This window comes from Hippoglossus hippoglossus, chromosome 3 (genome assembly GCF_009819705.1).
Source record: "Hippoglossus hippoglossus isolate fHipHip1 chromosome 3, fHipHip1.pri, whole genome shotgun sequence".
Classification (NCBI taxonomy): domain Eukaryota; kingdom Metazoa; phylum Chordata; class Actinopteri; order Pleuronectiformes; family Pleuronectidae; genus Hippoglossus; species Hippoglossus hippoglossus.
Window position 1 is genome coordinate 23,801,195 of NC_047153.1, and position 16,635 is coordinate 23,817,829.

Consider the following 16,635-nt stretch of genomic DNA (forward strand, 5'->3'; position numbering starts at 1 on the left):
AACAACGGTGGCACGGACGCAAATGACTGTGGAGGTGAGCCAGTGAGTGGCGAGAGGCCACTCTGTGTGTGTTCTGTGGTTCTTTGTTCCCTCCGTCAGAGCCACTCAGAAAAGCCGCTGCTCGCTCTGGGCCAGTCCTGTAAGCATGACACATCACCGCTCCGCTAATTCAGGCCAGAATCCGAATCATTACTTGCCAAGTACAATAATTGTGGAGGAATTTGTCTTTGTGACAGCTCCCACAGAAAGTCCCTGCCTTGAAAGGGTGCGCGGACCTTGTTGACTCTCAGATGCGATGACCCAATCACAGTTTCTGCATGTTTTCCCTGTTCTCCGCTAATATGCAAACAATATAAAGTCAACATTATAGCTGTGAGAAATGACCAGGGTATCAAGAAAATACATTAAGTGTGGCACAGCAGTGCGTAAATAGAATTTGCTGACATTAGTGTATAGCTTGATTCATCGCAGCTCAGTGCCAATCCTCTGGAGCATCCTCGCTCCATCCAAACGCTCTTCATCTCCCCGCTTCTCCGAGTGTTGACACAAATAGACCCTGGAATGGGAATTTTGTGCCATTATGGTCAAAGCGTAGCCCACTGAAACAAAACCAATGGACAACTTCATCCAAGAAAACATTCATGAATAAAAACAGGATATCCAACACATTTTCACATGTTCGAAAGGAATATTTATCAGGATAATTTCAGGACGTGAATACTGATGTGAAGTAAATGTTTGAGTACAAGGCTCAATGTTGCTCCATGCCCAAACCAAGTTCTGAATTCTTGTTCTATGGATAAATTCTCTTTACTTAGAAAAATTAAAAGCACAAATGCACCCTTTGTGGATGCACATTTCTTTTACCTGTTTTCTTAAAGATTGTGATGAACATTTGCCCCTGCAGTGCAGCATTTGTTTCTGCTAATGAGGACAGAATGAGACAGTGTAGACGGACCAACCAGTAGGAGTCCAATACTTCTTTTACACCTACATTAGCAGGTATACGCAGGTTTTTAAACGTGGGTAAACCTGCTTAAAAAAGGCGATTGACTCCTTTCCAATTGCTTCCAGAGGAGTTTGCCCCTAACAACACAAGTGCACTAAAAACAGGTGCTCTCTTACCTCGTTGTTTTGCCAAATGAATGTGTTCATAAGGGTGCCTTTTTTCCATCACCGCCGATCGGAGCAGGAACCGATAAAAACCCGAGCCTACTGCACAGTAATTTGACCCTTGAGTGAATACAGATTGCATCCATTCCCTTTGCAGACGAAATCCAGATGTTAGTGGGTGTTAGTGGTTTTTTTTGACCAGTTGAAAAGTTCCCCTGCGTTACCCTGGCTACCTTAACAGTGTGCGACAAGGAAACAGTCCCTAAACACACCTTCCTGAGTGTGCCTATGTTCCCCTTTGTTCCCCAGGCTCCCTAAACAGTGTGAGACGTTTTACAACTTTATCTTTATTTCAACCTGAACTGCAACTGCAAGTCTTTACAAAAAGTACAAGTTAGTCTGTCTTGTAATCTATTGTTGCATGATCAAAAATCTCAAATCTCAAATATCAAATGTACCATATTTGTCTGTTTGGAGGTTTGTAAAAGATTTGAGCAAAAACTGGCCTAAACACCAACAAAACCCTTACTACACATAGACTGTGCCCTATGTAGGTGGCTTTATAATGTATTTTGTTTTAGTAAGTCATAATTTTCATTGTATGTATTTTGCTAATACCCTGTCTCTCATGTTTCAGGGATGATGATGACATCAATGACGTGGCGTCCATGGCCGGGGTGAACCTCAACGAGGAGAGCGCTAGAATACTCGCCACCAACTCAGAGTTAGTGGGAACTCACATCCGCTCATGTAAAGACGAGGCCTTTCTCCACCCGGGACTGCTACACCGACGAATACTGGAAACAGGTGAAATATATCTACATGGCCAATTGAGCAATGTAGATCTTCAACATATAACTCAAGGACGTCTTAGCTGCAGTAATTGAAAGCTGGCCTTTCAGAAAACAATGTGGTTATTACAGCGACAGGAAGAATCTTAATGTCATCTCAATTTCTCCTCCACCTTCCCACTGTGGAAAAAAACAACAATCCAGAGCTGAATACCCAGGCTGCAGCAGTGATGAAATCCCGATCTGTTGTGTTTTGTGTGAGGAACATGTTGTTTCTGTGTTTATAGTGTCATCACTAAAGACAGTTTTGATTTTCTCTCCGTCAGTGGCTCGAGCCGAGCCTTTTCTTGTTTGGCCTCGGTTTAAATTTGATAACGCTTAACAATTCTTTCACCTCCTTTAATGAATTCTTCAGTGGCTGTCTGAACTCACTGGACCCCAGGCACACACATAAATACTTTATGGGTTTGTCTTTTGAAGGCTGGCTGTCAGATTGTCCTCTGGACTAAAGGAACAGAGTTTAGAGGAATGAGACATGGCAGCGAGATTTCTTTTTAGTGGATCTTGACACTCTGAGAGCACACGGCGTTGCACGTGCTAATCGATGCAGGCGGAAAGGTCTTGGCTTTTCATGATCACATGATAGTAACAATGTCTTCATTACTTCTTTTTGCTGCTGGCAGTCATATTTATTACTTGCAACATACTTTAGGCTCTCGCTGCATAGTGAAACCTGTGAAAACGGATAATGAGCGTTATTACTCAAAATAAACCTGTGCCTAGCTTTTCGCTCCTGTGCATCAGATCAAAAAACACAGCGTAATTCCACGTGACGGGGAGTCTAGCGCCCTCATCTCGTTTCATCTCAATTAAAGTATCCTCAGTGTAGCACGGAGACCTGCGGGTCATGTTTCGTTATGTGGACTCGTGGCGTGGTTGTTATCCCGTCACCTTGGGGCAGAGGGGTTGTTTAAAGATATAAATCTTTCCTGGGGGGGGGTGCACAGCGTGATGCAGGGCAGGAGGCTAGGGCGCCCCCTGCTGGGGAAGTGGCACTTGTGCAGCTTTGTTGTGTCAGTGATTGGCCTCTCTGCGCTCCCAGCTGACAGCAGTCCGAGGGAGGCTCCCCCGGCCTGCCAGCTCCACTCAATCAGAAAGTGTTGGCTGCTCCTCTTTACTGTTCAGCCACCAAGTTTCCCTCCGCTCTGCCTTCTCATTTACCGCTGACCACCCTGCTCTACATCTTCACTGTGACCTCTCCTGCTCACTTAATGCTCTGCAAAGGGCTGGTCCTGTGTCTTCTTCTTTTTACTCAGGTATTCAATCATAGGACATAACAGTTCACTTTTTATTCATCTCTATTACCTTTTTTATTCTTAAGGAGACGTCCTGATTGCCCATTCTTCACCCCCTTTCTTTTCCTTTTTTTGAATTCTGATTCCAGGAGAGGATGTTTGCTGCCTCTTTCTATCTTCTTCTGCGTCTTGTTTCTCCTCCTCTCTTATTTTATCCCCTCCGAACAAACACTTGTGCCACCCTCCTCTCCCAAACCTCTCACTCCCCATCCCCTCATAATGCTCAAGGCTTGTCCTTGAGGTTGGGGGGTTGGTTGCGAGGTTGTGAAACCTTCACCCCTCAGTTTCAGGAACCAGGCACAGCTGGAGCTCTCTAGAAAAAAACTGTAATGATAGTCCGCTGGTACCTTTAAGTTCACAACACATGCACACACACACACACACACACACACACACACACACACACACACACACACACGCACACACGCACACACACACACACGCACACGTCGGCTGATTACATATACATACGGTGCAGACACAAGGCGACAGATAAAACACAGGTTGTTAATGCTGCTGAAAATCCATATGGGGAAAATTACCTCAAAATTAATCACATATATATTCATAGCACAATTTAATTGAAAATAAACCTGGCTTGTTCTTTGGATTTGGATTTTTTTTCCTGTTTTCAAGTCACTGCTCAATTTGCAACCTTTTAGTTTTTGCTTGCTGTGTTTGCTCTTTTTTCGCTATTGCATCTTGAATACAGTTCCTGTTGGCAAATCAAGCCAAATCAAATTTATGAAGCCAAAAATATAAACAGTAAATGTAGGATTTAAAATAAGACAAAGAATAATAACCATACCATATACATATGCTTTGGATGACGTAGCGTTTTAAATGAATGTTAGCAATATTGCCTTGCAGGGACTGGGGGAGGAATCATATTGCTCAGGTTGCTTGGGAGCGCTGGCAGGGAGCTTGAATGGAGCGTCGTCTGGTTATGAAACTTCTGGTTAAGGATCATCTCGGGGGTTTTTAGCATTTGATAAGTCTTCATACAGATGGGTGACAGATTTGAGTGTGATGGAGGATGTTGTCTAACATGTCGGTCCAAAATCCCATCGCGGTTCAGTTGGGTTCAGATCTGGTGACAGCGATGGCCACAGCAAACAATTCCCATCATTTTCATACTTAACAAACCATTCAGTGACTCATCATGCCCTGTGTGGAGGCAGCTACTCTGTTTCCCCTGGTAGTTGGTCCGTTCTGGGCCACATATGAAGGATCAACCACTCAGCTGATGTCCTCTGACCCGCTACAGTAGAATCATTTTTGTAGTTTGTAGCCAATGCCACAATTTTAACACTGACCAACACATACTGATTGATACTTTTCTTAAATTGGTCAAATCTTTCTTCAGTAAAACTGTGCTCATTCATTCATTCAGTCCCTCCTGACTCCACTCGCTCTCTCTCTCTCTTTCTCGCCCCGACACACACCAACATTGTCATCGGACAAATCTGTAAACAGTCGTGATTATTTGCATATAGAGTGGGGAAGTGAGATCTGATCGCACATGATCACAGGATACACATCCAGGACTCATCGTAACGTCAGATGTGAACAGACGAACTTTGGATCAGATCTCTCATGATGGATCTTAATACCAATTCCTATCAGGGTCTAATTTGTTCAGCTTTTTCCTCTTATTTGTCTGTAGGTCGACATGTGTTTTGACTTCTGCAGAAATCTTATGATCATGTCAATCACCTTTGCTTTGGGAGTATGTGGTTGCTTTCGTGAGCCATTTGTTTTTGTTTGCTCAGAAAAAGAGCTGCTTTATTCTTGGCATCGTGCGAAGCACATCTACAGTAAGATGGGTGTGAACTGGAACAAAGATATGACCTGGGGCTTTGGCATTTCGGCTTTTTGAACATGAAGCGTGGTCCTTGTGGCTTTATTGGACCTTGACTCCTGATGTGCAGTTGATAAATTTACCATGGTCAGGAGGGATGAAGGTCAGGACCTGTATGTCTGAGATCACGGTGGTTTCTCAGGAAAAAAGGTGCGTTGCTTGATGTGGGGGAGAGAAAGAAGCTGCCCCCAAGTGGAGCTCAGTTATCTCAGGGTCTTGGGTTATTATACGACTGCGGGCAGAGCTTAAAGCGCACAGTGAAAGTTATGTGAAAAGCAGCAGCAATGAAAGCTACTTTAAGAATCACATAGTTAAAGGTATTGTAGACAGACACTCATTCAGACAGCTCATTCAGGACCTTTTCCGTGTTTACTGCCAGCTGCTCTTCAGGGGGACCCTTGTTGCTATGGATACCAGTCAGTTCAATACTAAATAAATATTCAAGTTATCAAGACTCAATGCAGATTGTGCCTCTCCATGTGATTGTGTTGGAAATGATGGGCAGGCTACTGCATAAGAATGTATTTTAACATTATTTAACACTGTTTTTATATGATGTTTAAGCCACCATGCAGCAGAGGTGACCAAATATACATTGACCTGCCTATTGCCAACATTTCTTCCTCCAACTCTATGTGGTTCTTTCTTCAGAATGGACACAGTTTGTTTTCTGTCCTGGTATTTATGATATGATTTTTTATTTGTTCTTTGTGAAATGTATACAAGTGTACCTTAACAAGATGCTCCACATCCCTCATTCTAACGCAGACAGGCAGATCTTTGATGATATTTCCCCTCTCAAATGACACGGAGCCTTATTCTCTGAAATTTACGACTTCATTCCTCGAAATCTCTGATTCTTTTCCTCTTTAAAGGCCCCTGTTAAAAATGTTAATATTATGGGTATTAGTTCAAAATAGAACAAGCCACACTACAACACTACTCCTCTGTGAGGTTAAACTGATGCGCAGTGGTAAATTAAGCTGAAATACAAACATCATTGTGCTAACATGGTCACAAGCTGATGTGAAGCAGGTATAACAGTATTACTAGTTTAGTGTGATAACATGCAAACATTCACTGTTAAAAAACTGCCCATAACTGGAGACGTTCAGCCTTTGATGAATGTCATTCCTGTTCTTTTCTCTCTTTCGAGTATGAATTACACTTAATATTAAAGCTGTCCAGCTCATTAGTCGGTTTCTAGCTGTGCCGTTTTTTTTCAGATTTTTTGTATCGTTGCATGTTGAAGAATGTGTTTTTTGCTCACAGAAATGTGCCCGTCTCTGGTTAAATCCTCTTAAACTTTCTCTGAAATATTAATGTCCCTGAAAGATCTTATTTTTGAAGGAGGCAGCAGCCTATTAGTGTTTTTCTTTGACCTTGTGACATTGCCACTTGTATTGCCACTGTAATTATAAGGCTAACAGGGCTCCCTCCATCTATTTCAAAGCTGGAGCTGGTGAGGAGTATATGTATTGTTCAGCTGATTTAAATAATTGGTGTGGTTTACTTAAAAGGGTGCCAGAGAGAAAATTATGTTAATGGAATAATTTAAAAGGAAGTTGGAAACAGATAGTAACACTACCAAAGTCTGTCCTCCTCTCTTTTGTTATGACTTCAGATGAGTTTTGCTCCAAGGAAACTAAATTATCCTTCTCCTCGCGAAAAAGAGATGGTCAATGTCGTTTACACACTCGAAGGAGCTCAGCTTGTAAAACCACTTTGGAATTTGCACTAAGACTGTGAAACAAATTAACTTTTCTGTGTGATGAGTCCTATTTCTGGGAGTTAATTGCACACAATAATCCAGACAGTTTCTCTCTGTGAATGTGTGTATGAGTACAGTAAGTGCGTATGACTGGAGGTACTGAATGACGGCCTTGGTATCCTGTTGGCTTGTTTTTATGAGTGGTATTTGTGTGCGCGTGTGTGTGTGGCTCTCAAAAACAATTACCTTCTACCTGCTTAGTTGTTGTTTTTCTCTAAAAGGCAAATTGTGAAAGCGAGAGAGGCAATAATGAAACAGTCACGTTCAACCTCTTTATTCCTTCAGGAAATCAAAAGTGAGGACAGATGCTATAAAACTTGCGGATGGTGAAAGAAGAAGAATATCACTGTTTTAATCATGACACAATCAGTTTGAGAAGCAAGAGCACTGACTGTACCTGTTACATGAGAGAGAGGTGTCAAAACTAATGATGTACTGATTTCGAAACTGTCGTCTTGTCCTAAATGTGTGCATGTCTGTGTGTGTGTGTGTGTGCGTTAACTTCACAGCTAAGAAGTTCGGAGTCACAGAGGTCCCCATGGAGGCAGTGACATTCATCTCGCACGCCACACAGTCGCGACTTCGCACCGTGGTAGAAAAGGTTTCGACGATCGCACAGCACCGGCTGGACTCCTGTAAGGTAGGCTGAATGCATACACACATGCACATACAGACACAAACAGACACACACACACAGGGTGCTTTCAGACATGCACTGACATGAACTCCAGACATTTTCCTGAAATGTTCCAGAAGGGCTGTGTGTTGGAACGCAAATGTCTGAATCAGTTGCTCCGGACATTTTCCAGAACTTTTCCTGTCAGCCCCGAAAATGTCTGAGTGAGCCCAAGTGAGAACAGAGCAGGAAATATCAGAAAAATTCACAGCGAGGGAGCGGACTTGTTGATGACGTTTCTAACACAGATGCATAACTCAAAAAGACCTAAAGTAATACAAATATCTCAGGAAGAAAAAGAGGAGTCTGACACGTAGAAGACACCAACGAAGATGTCAACTTGGAAAGATTGGAGAGCTTTTGTGATAAGGGCCGATGTCTGTGTAAACGCTTAATGTACTTTAGCTTTCAAATACCTTTTGAAGCTACTCACCCAACTTAAGCTAGCTGATAGTTACACACTTGGGCTAATACTTTAAAAAAAGAATTGTTCAACCCCGGTATGACTTTATACAATTATTTGTACAAAGTCTACATTCTCAGTGTACAAGCACGCAGGCTGTGTCTTGTAATCCCCCTTGTAAGCAGGGGGCGATAGCGGGTTTTTATGGGTCAAACTGCACCAAAGTTGAACTTGATGTGAAAAACGTTCATAGATTTAATTTGCCTGGCAAGTGAGTCCACTAATTGTGTAGTTTCCATTGGAATGAATTGAAAATAATTACCTTTGCCCTTGAGCTAACAGCAGCTAATCAGCATCCCCATATGTACTGCCTGTACTATTTCGTTATGTGATAATATAATCAACAATGATTAAAAACAAATTTGTGTCGCAGGTCAAGTTTCAACCCGATTGAACAGGGTCAGTTTGCGAGCAGCAGTGAATACATCTCACTCTGTTCCTCTCTGAAAGGAACAAGGAGTGAGATGTGGTGTTACTGCAGCCACACCCTGTGGGTTGCATTCAAAATATAACTTGGAACAAGTGTATTAGCTGGGACTCATTAGAAATTGATTGGATCATATAAACACATCCATAGTTAATAGCTTTTGTAAAGAAACACCATCAACAACACTTGTGATTTATGTTTCTACTTCCAAAATCCTGGAAACTTCTTCATTAGAAAGCCAACATGCTCACTTTCATGTACTTGACTCATTTATAAAGCCGGTGCTGTGCTGTTGAGTGTCATCGGGAAGCGAGTGCTGCCATCTTGCCCTGATGATGTTATTTTGAGCCAGAGTCTGCAGAGTAGTGACCGTAGAGTGGAGTCGCAATATCTAAATCCTGCTGATACACACATTCGACCAATCCCAAGTCAGTCTCAGCTGTTTCAAATGAAGTCAGAAAACAACTTAATTAAACCAAGCATGTCCCATTCACTAACATGGAGAAGGCAGAGTTCATGACCCATACTGCAGCTAGCTTCCAGGGGGTGATAAAGATGGTGTGCGTGTCATTCCCCTACTCTCACCATTTCTTGTTCCACCTTTACTGACGCTATTATAAAATAAAAGCATAAAATAACCTTAGAAGTGAAATGTAAAAATATGAATCTGTTATTATGAAAAATGTGTGGCGAGCACTCATTTACATACAGCAGATATTTATGTGAGAAAATATACAGTAAATATTGGATTAAAACTTAAAGGGGAAGTTAAGTCACTCGAGTTGGAAAATAAACTTTATTACAGTGAAGCAGGCAGATGCATAAATACATAAACTGGAATATGGACACAGTTTTATGCTCCGATGTTCAAACACAAAAACACAGGGGCATGAAATCCACTGTTTACTCTCTCGCACATAAACTCATGGAAATGTACAACACATGAGAGTTAATATGAGAAATTGTCTTTACTCTTAAGTTGATAAACAGGTGAGCTCAGACTTTTCAGTCAGTCAGTCAAAACTTGAGGTATGAAAGTACTTCTGAGTCGCGCCTGTGTACACCCGCGCACTTTTCTCATTATCGGTGGCTTTATCTCTCATGGCTCTTGAATGTAACTATATAACCACATTTAATTGGCGTACATTAAAGCGCACATCCATCTCAACTACAAGCCTAAATCTTGACGTTGTTGGGAGAACTGGGGGGAAACTTTGAAAATGTGTTTTTCCCTGATGTTAAGGCGGGAGGAGGGGGAGGAGGAGGAGGAGGGAGGAAGAGAATCGCTCCAGCTGTCCCCATCTTGTTTTGTGCGTCTTCTACTTCCTTCTGTTCGTTCTTTTCCTCTTTTGTGGTTTTGTAAATGAGGTGTGTGTGCGTGAGGGAGACACGGAGCTCTGTGAAGCCACTCTGTTGACATCAGCGGAAAAAAAAGAGAGAGAGAGAGAAAAGACCAAAAGACGAAGCGGCCTTAAAGAGCAACCGGGCTTCGGCAGCGGCGGCAGGATCTACGGCAAGAGTGCGGGCTCAGCGCTGCAACAAAGAGGGGGGGGACTGGATGAGAGAGAGAGAGAGAGAGGGAGAGAGGGGGGTTGGAGGGGTGCTGGCGATGAGACTCCTCTGATGTGTCTTTGTGTTCTGTGCCACCCAGCTTCTCTCATCCACACACACACACAGACCTGCCACACACACGCAGATAGAAAAGAGAGTGATATAGAAATCAAGCGCAAGGAGAGAACAGAGATGCGTAGGAGACATACACACACAAACACGTGAAATAAGCAATTATCCTATTAACTTTTGATGACCTACAAAAGTTGTTTTTACATTTGCCTTTCCTTTTCCCAAGTGGGAGGTGATGCTCCACATGCAAAGAGAAGCGTCGTCTGTAAATAGGAAAAGTTAGCGATCGGCTTGGGATGTGTTCAGACTGGTGATGTTCCACTCAACCTGTGTCCTACAGTTTAACCACATGTGCTCTTTATAATAAAGAGTTATTTCCTGTATTATAAATATATATTTCAATGTGGGTAGTAAACCTTTGTGCTTTTGTTGTCAGCCATAGGTGCAAGTTACACCTGTCCATTAGATAATGATGAAATGTAACAAAGTACATTTACTTAGTTACTGTACTTAAGTAAATTTTTCATGTATCTGTACTTAACTTATGTGGATTATTTTGAGGTATTTTTCACTTTTAACAAATATCTGTACTTTCTACTCCACTCCATTGCATCACCTTTTCACTTTTTTCCCATATTTTTAAAAAGCAATCAATCGTTAGAGTAGAATTGGTCCGTTGATCCAATCCGAGTGGGCAGGTCACTGCAGCAGCAGCATCACTAGTGCAGAAACATCTAAACTGGATTGAAGGATGAAGAGGCCACTGCCGACCCTCACCCGTAAATGAATGACAATAAAAAAAGTTCAGTAGCATCATCTGCAGCATTTTGTATTAATATGAGTCTGTATTATTCTTGTATCAGACAAAATATACAGTCGATACAGTTAATGATGTAATAGACAGTTGCATTAGGATATAGGATACACTCTGCAGGTACTTTTAATACTTTAAGTATATTAAAATATAGTTCTTACTATTACTTGCTAACTAACTTTTACTCAAGTTAATGTTGTACTTTTACATTTTTATCTATTTATTTGAAGACTCAAATTATTGTCAAAAAAAAGAGCTTCTAAAGAAATGTCCATAAATGATTTTGTAGTTGTATATAAACATTTGTAAACCTGTAAAACAGAAGTTTGTTTTTGAAATGACATTAAACCTGTAAAATAAATTTTAAATTGTGAAGTCACACAAAGACACAGTGAAAAAAGAAGATGAACATTGTGTGTAGATACAAAGTAGAAAAGTGTGTCTGCACAAGTATATTGTGAATCAGTTATTCTAAAAAAGATTCATCGATATGAAATAGAAAAGATATGAAAAAGAACAAATATGAAAATAATTACTAGGTAGACTTAACTTCTTATCAGAACTGTTTATCCATCAACTATTCAGAATTCTGATATTCATATACTTAAGTTGTGAGAGCAGCAATTACAATTATTATTATTACTACATACACTAACAAACCATTATTGAATGGACAGACTAGTCGGGATCACATGACCTATGATGTCAAATCAGTGTCCACATTTTCATTGTCATTGATGTCAAGCAAATATTCAACTATGCTCTGTTCTTTCTGTCAAACTTGATATTTTTTTTACAATAGGTTACATAGTTTTTCTTTATTGTTTTTGATTGTTCACTGGGTATAGATGTAATAAAAGCTTTCATAAACTTCTGGGGGAGAAGCAGCCACTGAACAGGACTCTGAGCTTTTTTTTTTTTCTCCAACTGTTAGCGTTGCAGTGATGTTCTCTCTATCTGCCTGTCAGGATGAGTGCTACGAGCAGTCTGCAGACGTTCGCTCTCAGCTCCGCTTCTTCGAGCAGCTGGAGAGAATCGAGAAGCAGAGGAAGGACGAGCAGGAAAGAGAGATCCTGTTGAAAGCCGCTAAAGTAAGTTATTGTCACCTCACCATCCTGCTGTGTGTGTGCGTGTGTGTGTGTGTGTGTACGAGAGAGACTTGTTATGTCCCCACGCAACAGTGTGCGCTTGTGTACTGGTGTGTGTGTATGCGTGTGTGTGCATGTTGCTCCTGCGCAGGCCCTGACAGATGAATTAGAGTGTGACACCAGTGGATGAAGTGACCTCCCTGTGTCCTCCCAGGCTCCTGGCCCCAGGGCTCCTCTGTCCTGGCTCTTCCTCCCTGGACACAGCAAGGAGGGGGGGTGGGGGGGTGGGGCATACACTATACACAACTCCCATGCACCGCGCACTGGCCGCACACTCAACCAGCCCCACGTACAACCTGCAACACATCCCTGTATCACACAGCCTTGACAGCTCATCCGTTTCTAAAAAGAGATTTCATTTTTGGAGAAGCCAGCGAGTGATGTCTCTGTCCATCCATCTATGAGCTTACACAGTTTTCCTTATATTGTCCGTAGCATCTGGTATTGAGTTAACTGGAAAGTCCATTTAATAGAAAGGAAAACTGCATCATTGCAGTTGTGGAGTATGCAAAGCATTACCTTGCCTAATTTGCACGTTCACCTATTGTCACGTTTCCATCACTGCAGATCCGAACACAGATTGTATCCAATCACATTGCAGACAAAAGCCAGCGTTTTTTGACCAGTGAAAAATCTTTAATACCAAATATATTGTACGGATATTTTTTAAATTGAGAATTTTACAGATTTAAATGGTTAAAAAAAAAAAATGTAACTACATTTTCTGACACCATTTACCCTTCCTGATACCGATTCCAATACCTGGACTTTGTGTATCTGCCAATATCGAGTACTGATCTGAAACCAGTGCAATGACTCATATATATATTTTAACAGTTACTAAACCTGTATGGTTTTTGGTATCGTTGTCATACTTTAAAGAAGTGGTATCGGATTGGTATATAGACTCATGTACTCGCAGATACCCTGACCCGGCATTTTTGTCAGAATTTGAGGCATTTCTGATGCTGGTATTGGTATCGGAACATCTCTTGAAAAAAAAATATCTTAATTTTATCAACAGATGCATCATTTGCCCAAACCTTGTTAAAGTTGGATGGGTGGGGAAGAAGAGGATAGATACTTGGTGGTAGTAAGTGAGCTTCATCTTCAATGTCATTTCAAACACAGTCTACAAGCAATGCTTTTCACTGCACCCTGAACGATGGAGAAGGCTATTGAATGGACTCATAATTAGTTGGGAAATATGTGAAATATAACAGTCTGTCATCATTTCATCAGTTAGCAGCTGCTGCTAAGTCACTGAGTTATTTAAGACGTCTGGATTAGAGCAGGGTCTAATATCCAATATTAATCTGAAATCCTTCTTTTTCTTGGCCCCATGTCATGAGCTTTTTGCTGTTTTATTGTTATTTAAGCTTTCAGATGATTGTATTAATTATAGAATCTAATCATACTCAAGTGGACCTTACATGCAATGCAACACTATAACCTTTTTCAAGCACATAAAAGACCCTTTGGAAAATATCATAAATTGTTGCAGAGAAGTTTTTACTTATATACTGATCATTGTTGCAACAAGCTCATTATAACTTGACACAAAAAAAAAATACAGTAAACAAATGGAGGGCATGAACAAGCTTTATAAGACAGTATTAAAATGACGTATTTCAAACAGCGTCTTTGCATTGTTACCTGTCCACTATAGTGATCTCAGTCCTTTGCATATTGAGACATTTGTTTATCAGTACAAAAGAGGTCCTAAAATTGGAAAAGATAACCACGGACCAAAAATAAAAAGAGCGAGAGAATCTTTTCTAAATGAAAATGCCCCGCAGTGCAACATTAGCAGAAAGCTAGGTTAATTTAATTAATTTTGAATAGAGCCAATGTCCCACAGTAAAGATTCTCATTGCTGCACACCTCACCGTCTTAATTGCATTATTACGCTCCGGTCCTGCCATGCAGGATATTAGAAAATGGCCTAGTTGATGAACGCTGGCCACCGGACCTCATGACCTGTCTGTTTATTCTTTTAGGAGAAGCCACATCAGGAAACAACACTGTAATGTGTGTTGTTAAAAAAGGAATGGTGCAGCTTTTCAGATCCCCTCTGTCAGTTTTCAGCTCTGCATGGCTGAACAGTGTGATCTTTCTTTTTTTTTTTTTAACCGTGAAGAGCTGTTTTTAGTAACAGGATTAGTGGAGAACTTTTGCAAATTTAGCCAAGTTCCTGCAGGAAGGGCTCACCACGGGGCTATTTGCATTGCACAAGCCTCCATGAGGAGAGTTGGACTTCACCTCAGAGCCATGTCTGTGGCTTTTTGGCTCCTGTTGCCATGGCGTTTCAGGTCAAGGAGAAGTTTGGAAAGCAAATTTTTGCCTGATGAGTGTAAAGTTTATTACACCAACACACTGCCTGACAACATGCTAGTCACATTTCTATGATTTAACTCTGTGTGCTCAATCTTTTTCTGACTTCTCCACATTATCATATGTAAGTAAATATATTTATTGCATCTGTTGAATTACTACACATTGTTTTAATATCTGTCAATGGTACAGGCATATTGAAAGGAACACTATTTAAAATAACTGTTAGTGTTACTTATGATGCAACCGTAGTTCTACTATTTATTTAATTTTCTTGTTGTCCGTGTTAGACTTTTTTTAATTCCACTGCCAACTGTCCAAACCCTAACTTTCATTCTTGAATAAACTTTTAAATACAATCTCTATTTTAAACCAGTGTTCAACCATCATACAGACAGAAATCCATCAATCCATGGACACTATTACTCTCATATTAAACCAGATGAGAAGCCGGGCTTGGTGTTGATGATTGGCTATTTCATGGTTATTTATTTTGTTTATGTTTATGTTTATTAATTTGTGAAACAAATGAGAAAAAACACATTTATAATTATATGTGTGATTACTACAGGAGGAATAACAGGTTTCAAAGGACTTGAGGATGGTATTTAGGAGAATATGTCGACAGAATATCAAATATTCATTTTGACTTAATAAGTTGAAATGCTGATTTTATATTTTTTTATTTTTTTATTTATGTCCCATATTTGTGCCTCCACCAAAGAGGTTATATTTTCACTTCTGTCCATTTTTGTTTTTGTTTTTGTTTTGTAAGCAAGATTACGCAACAAACACTGGATGAAGCACCACACAACTTGGTGGACAGATGAAGTATGGGTCATTGAGGCCCTCATTAAATTTTGGTGCAGATCCAGGATTTTTATTTTACTTTCTCTAACATTGTGAGATGTTTTTTCACAGTCTTATTGATTTCTCAGAGAATAATTCAAAGATCTTGATGAAAACAATTTTTAGGAGACTGATATTTATGAGTTTGCCTAATTTGATGCAGATCCGAAAATATATTTTCGGATACTAACAAATAACAAATAAACGTTACTCTTTTCCCACAACTAAATGTAACAGAAACAACCCTCTGGTGGTTTTCATGAATCATTCTGGGCGAAGCAAGAAAATCACACTGCGAAGTAAAAGTAGACAAAACTGGTTGACGTAAAACAAAAAGTTGCACTTCATCCCCAAAAAACTGTAGAGGGCTGCGTACTTGAGTGAGGAGTTTTTCTTCATTATTTCAGTACAGTACGCTGCACCCAAACCCAGCAAAGCTTGTCAGTGTCTACTGCCCAGTCCCCCCCACCCTCTGTTCTCTCCTGTAAGTGGGAAAACCAGGGCAGCTGACAGAGGAGATGTAAAGCTCGCCAGTGGCACCGCTGCCCTTTGTAAACAGTCCATCTGTACCAGCCCCTCCCACTCCTCCGCGCCGCCGCCTCCCACCTCCCTGCCTGCCTCTCTCTACCGATCAAGCGGCTGCTTATTTGACCTCTTGAATAAGAAACCCACGAAAATAATCCTCTCAGTCTTCTTCTCTCCTCCTCCTCCTCCCCTCACAGCAGCACCTCCCCTCCACTCCGCCGTCCATTTCAAATATGACTCAGATCTTGAGGGATGCTCCGGCCGACCGGAGGGCAAACACATTAGTCTTATTTGAGATACCGACCAGTACGTGAACCGCCTGATATATTTAAAGCCAATTAGCAGGAAGAGCAGCTCTTGGTGCACAGGACATTGAGGAGAAGAAGGGGGAGGGTTGAGGCAGGAGTGGGGTGTCCTGTTTTTGACGGTGGCCCTACACCTGACTTGATGGATTGATTTGATTCAGATTGGATGTAGAAGAAATTATTTATAAAACTAAAAGAGATTTTTAACTAGAGTGTGTCGTAAAATATTTTCAAGGCATATTTTTACGGTATCATCCTCTCACAAATTCTTCACACATAGGCCTACATGATACACCGTTTTAAAATGTATCCGTGAACAAGGATATGTTAGCACTAAGTGTTAGAGGGGTTTCATGCACCTGACCTAATTCTGGCTAATCCAGTAAAAACATAACTACACAGATTATGTCCAAATTCACAAAGTAACTGCGTTCAGTTAGTGTGCACAAGCATAATCCACCGTATTGCCTGCAGTGGTCAGCCGTACATGTACATTTAGCTGTGGTGAAGGATTCCCAGGGACAAGTACATCCACCCAGATCTTGGCTGCTGATTAAAATAGAAGTGCTGTGTTGTTACG

At 41.0% G+C, this 16,635-nt stretch overlaps 1 protein-coding gene across 1 annotated transcript in view; it reads left to right on the forward strand.

The window, feature by feature from the left end:
* Window positions 1-16,635, forward strand: part of LOC117757233 (transcription initiation factor TFIID subunit 4-like) — a 90,594-nt gene that overhangs the window by 30,278 nt on the left and 43,681 nt on the right. Inside the window, 3 exon segments of the mRNA XM_034578183.1 lie at window positions 1,751-1,920; window positions 7,401-7,531; window positions 11,863-11,985. Of these exon segments, the coding sequence (XP_034434074.1) occupies window positions 1,751-1,920; window positions 7,401-7,531; window positions 11,863-11,985 (424 nt within the window).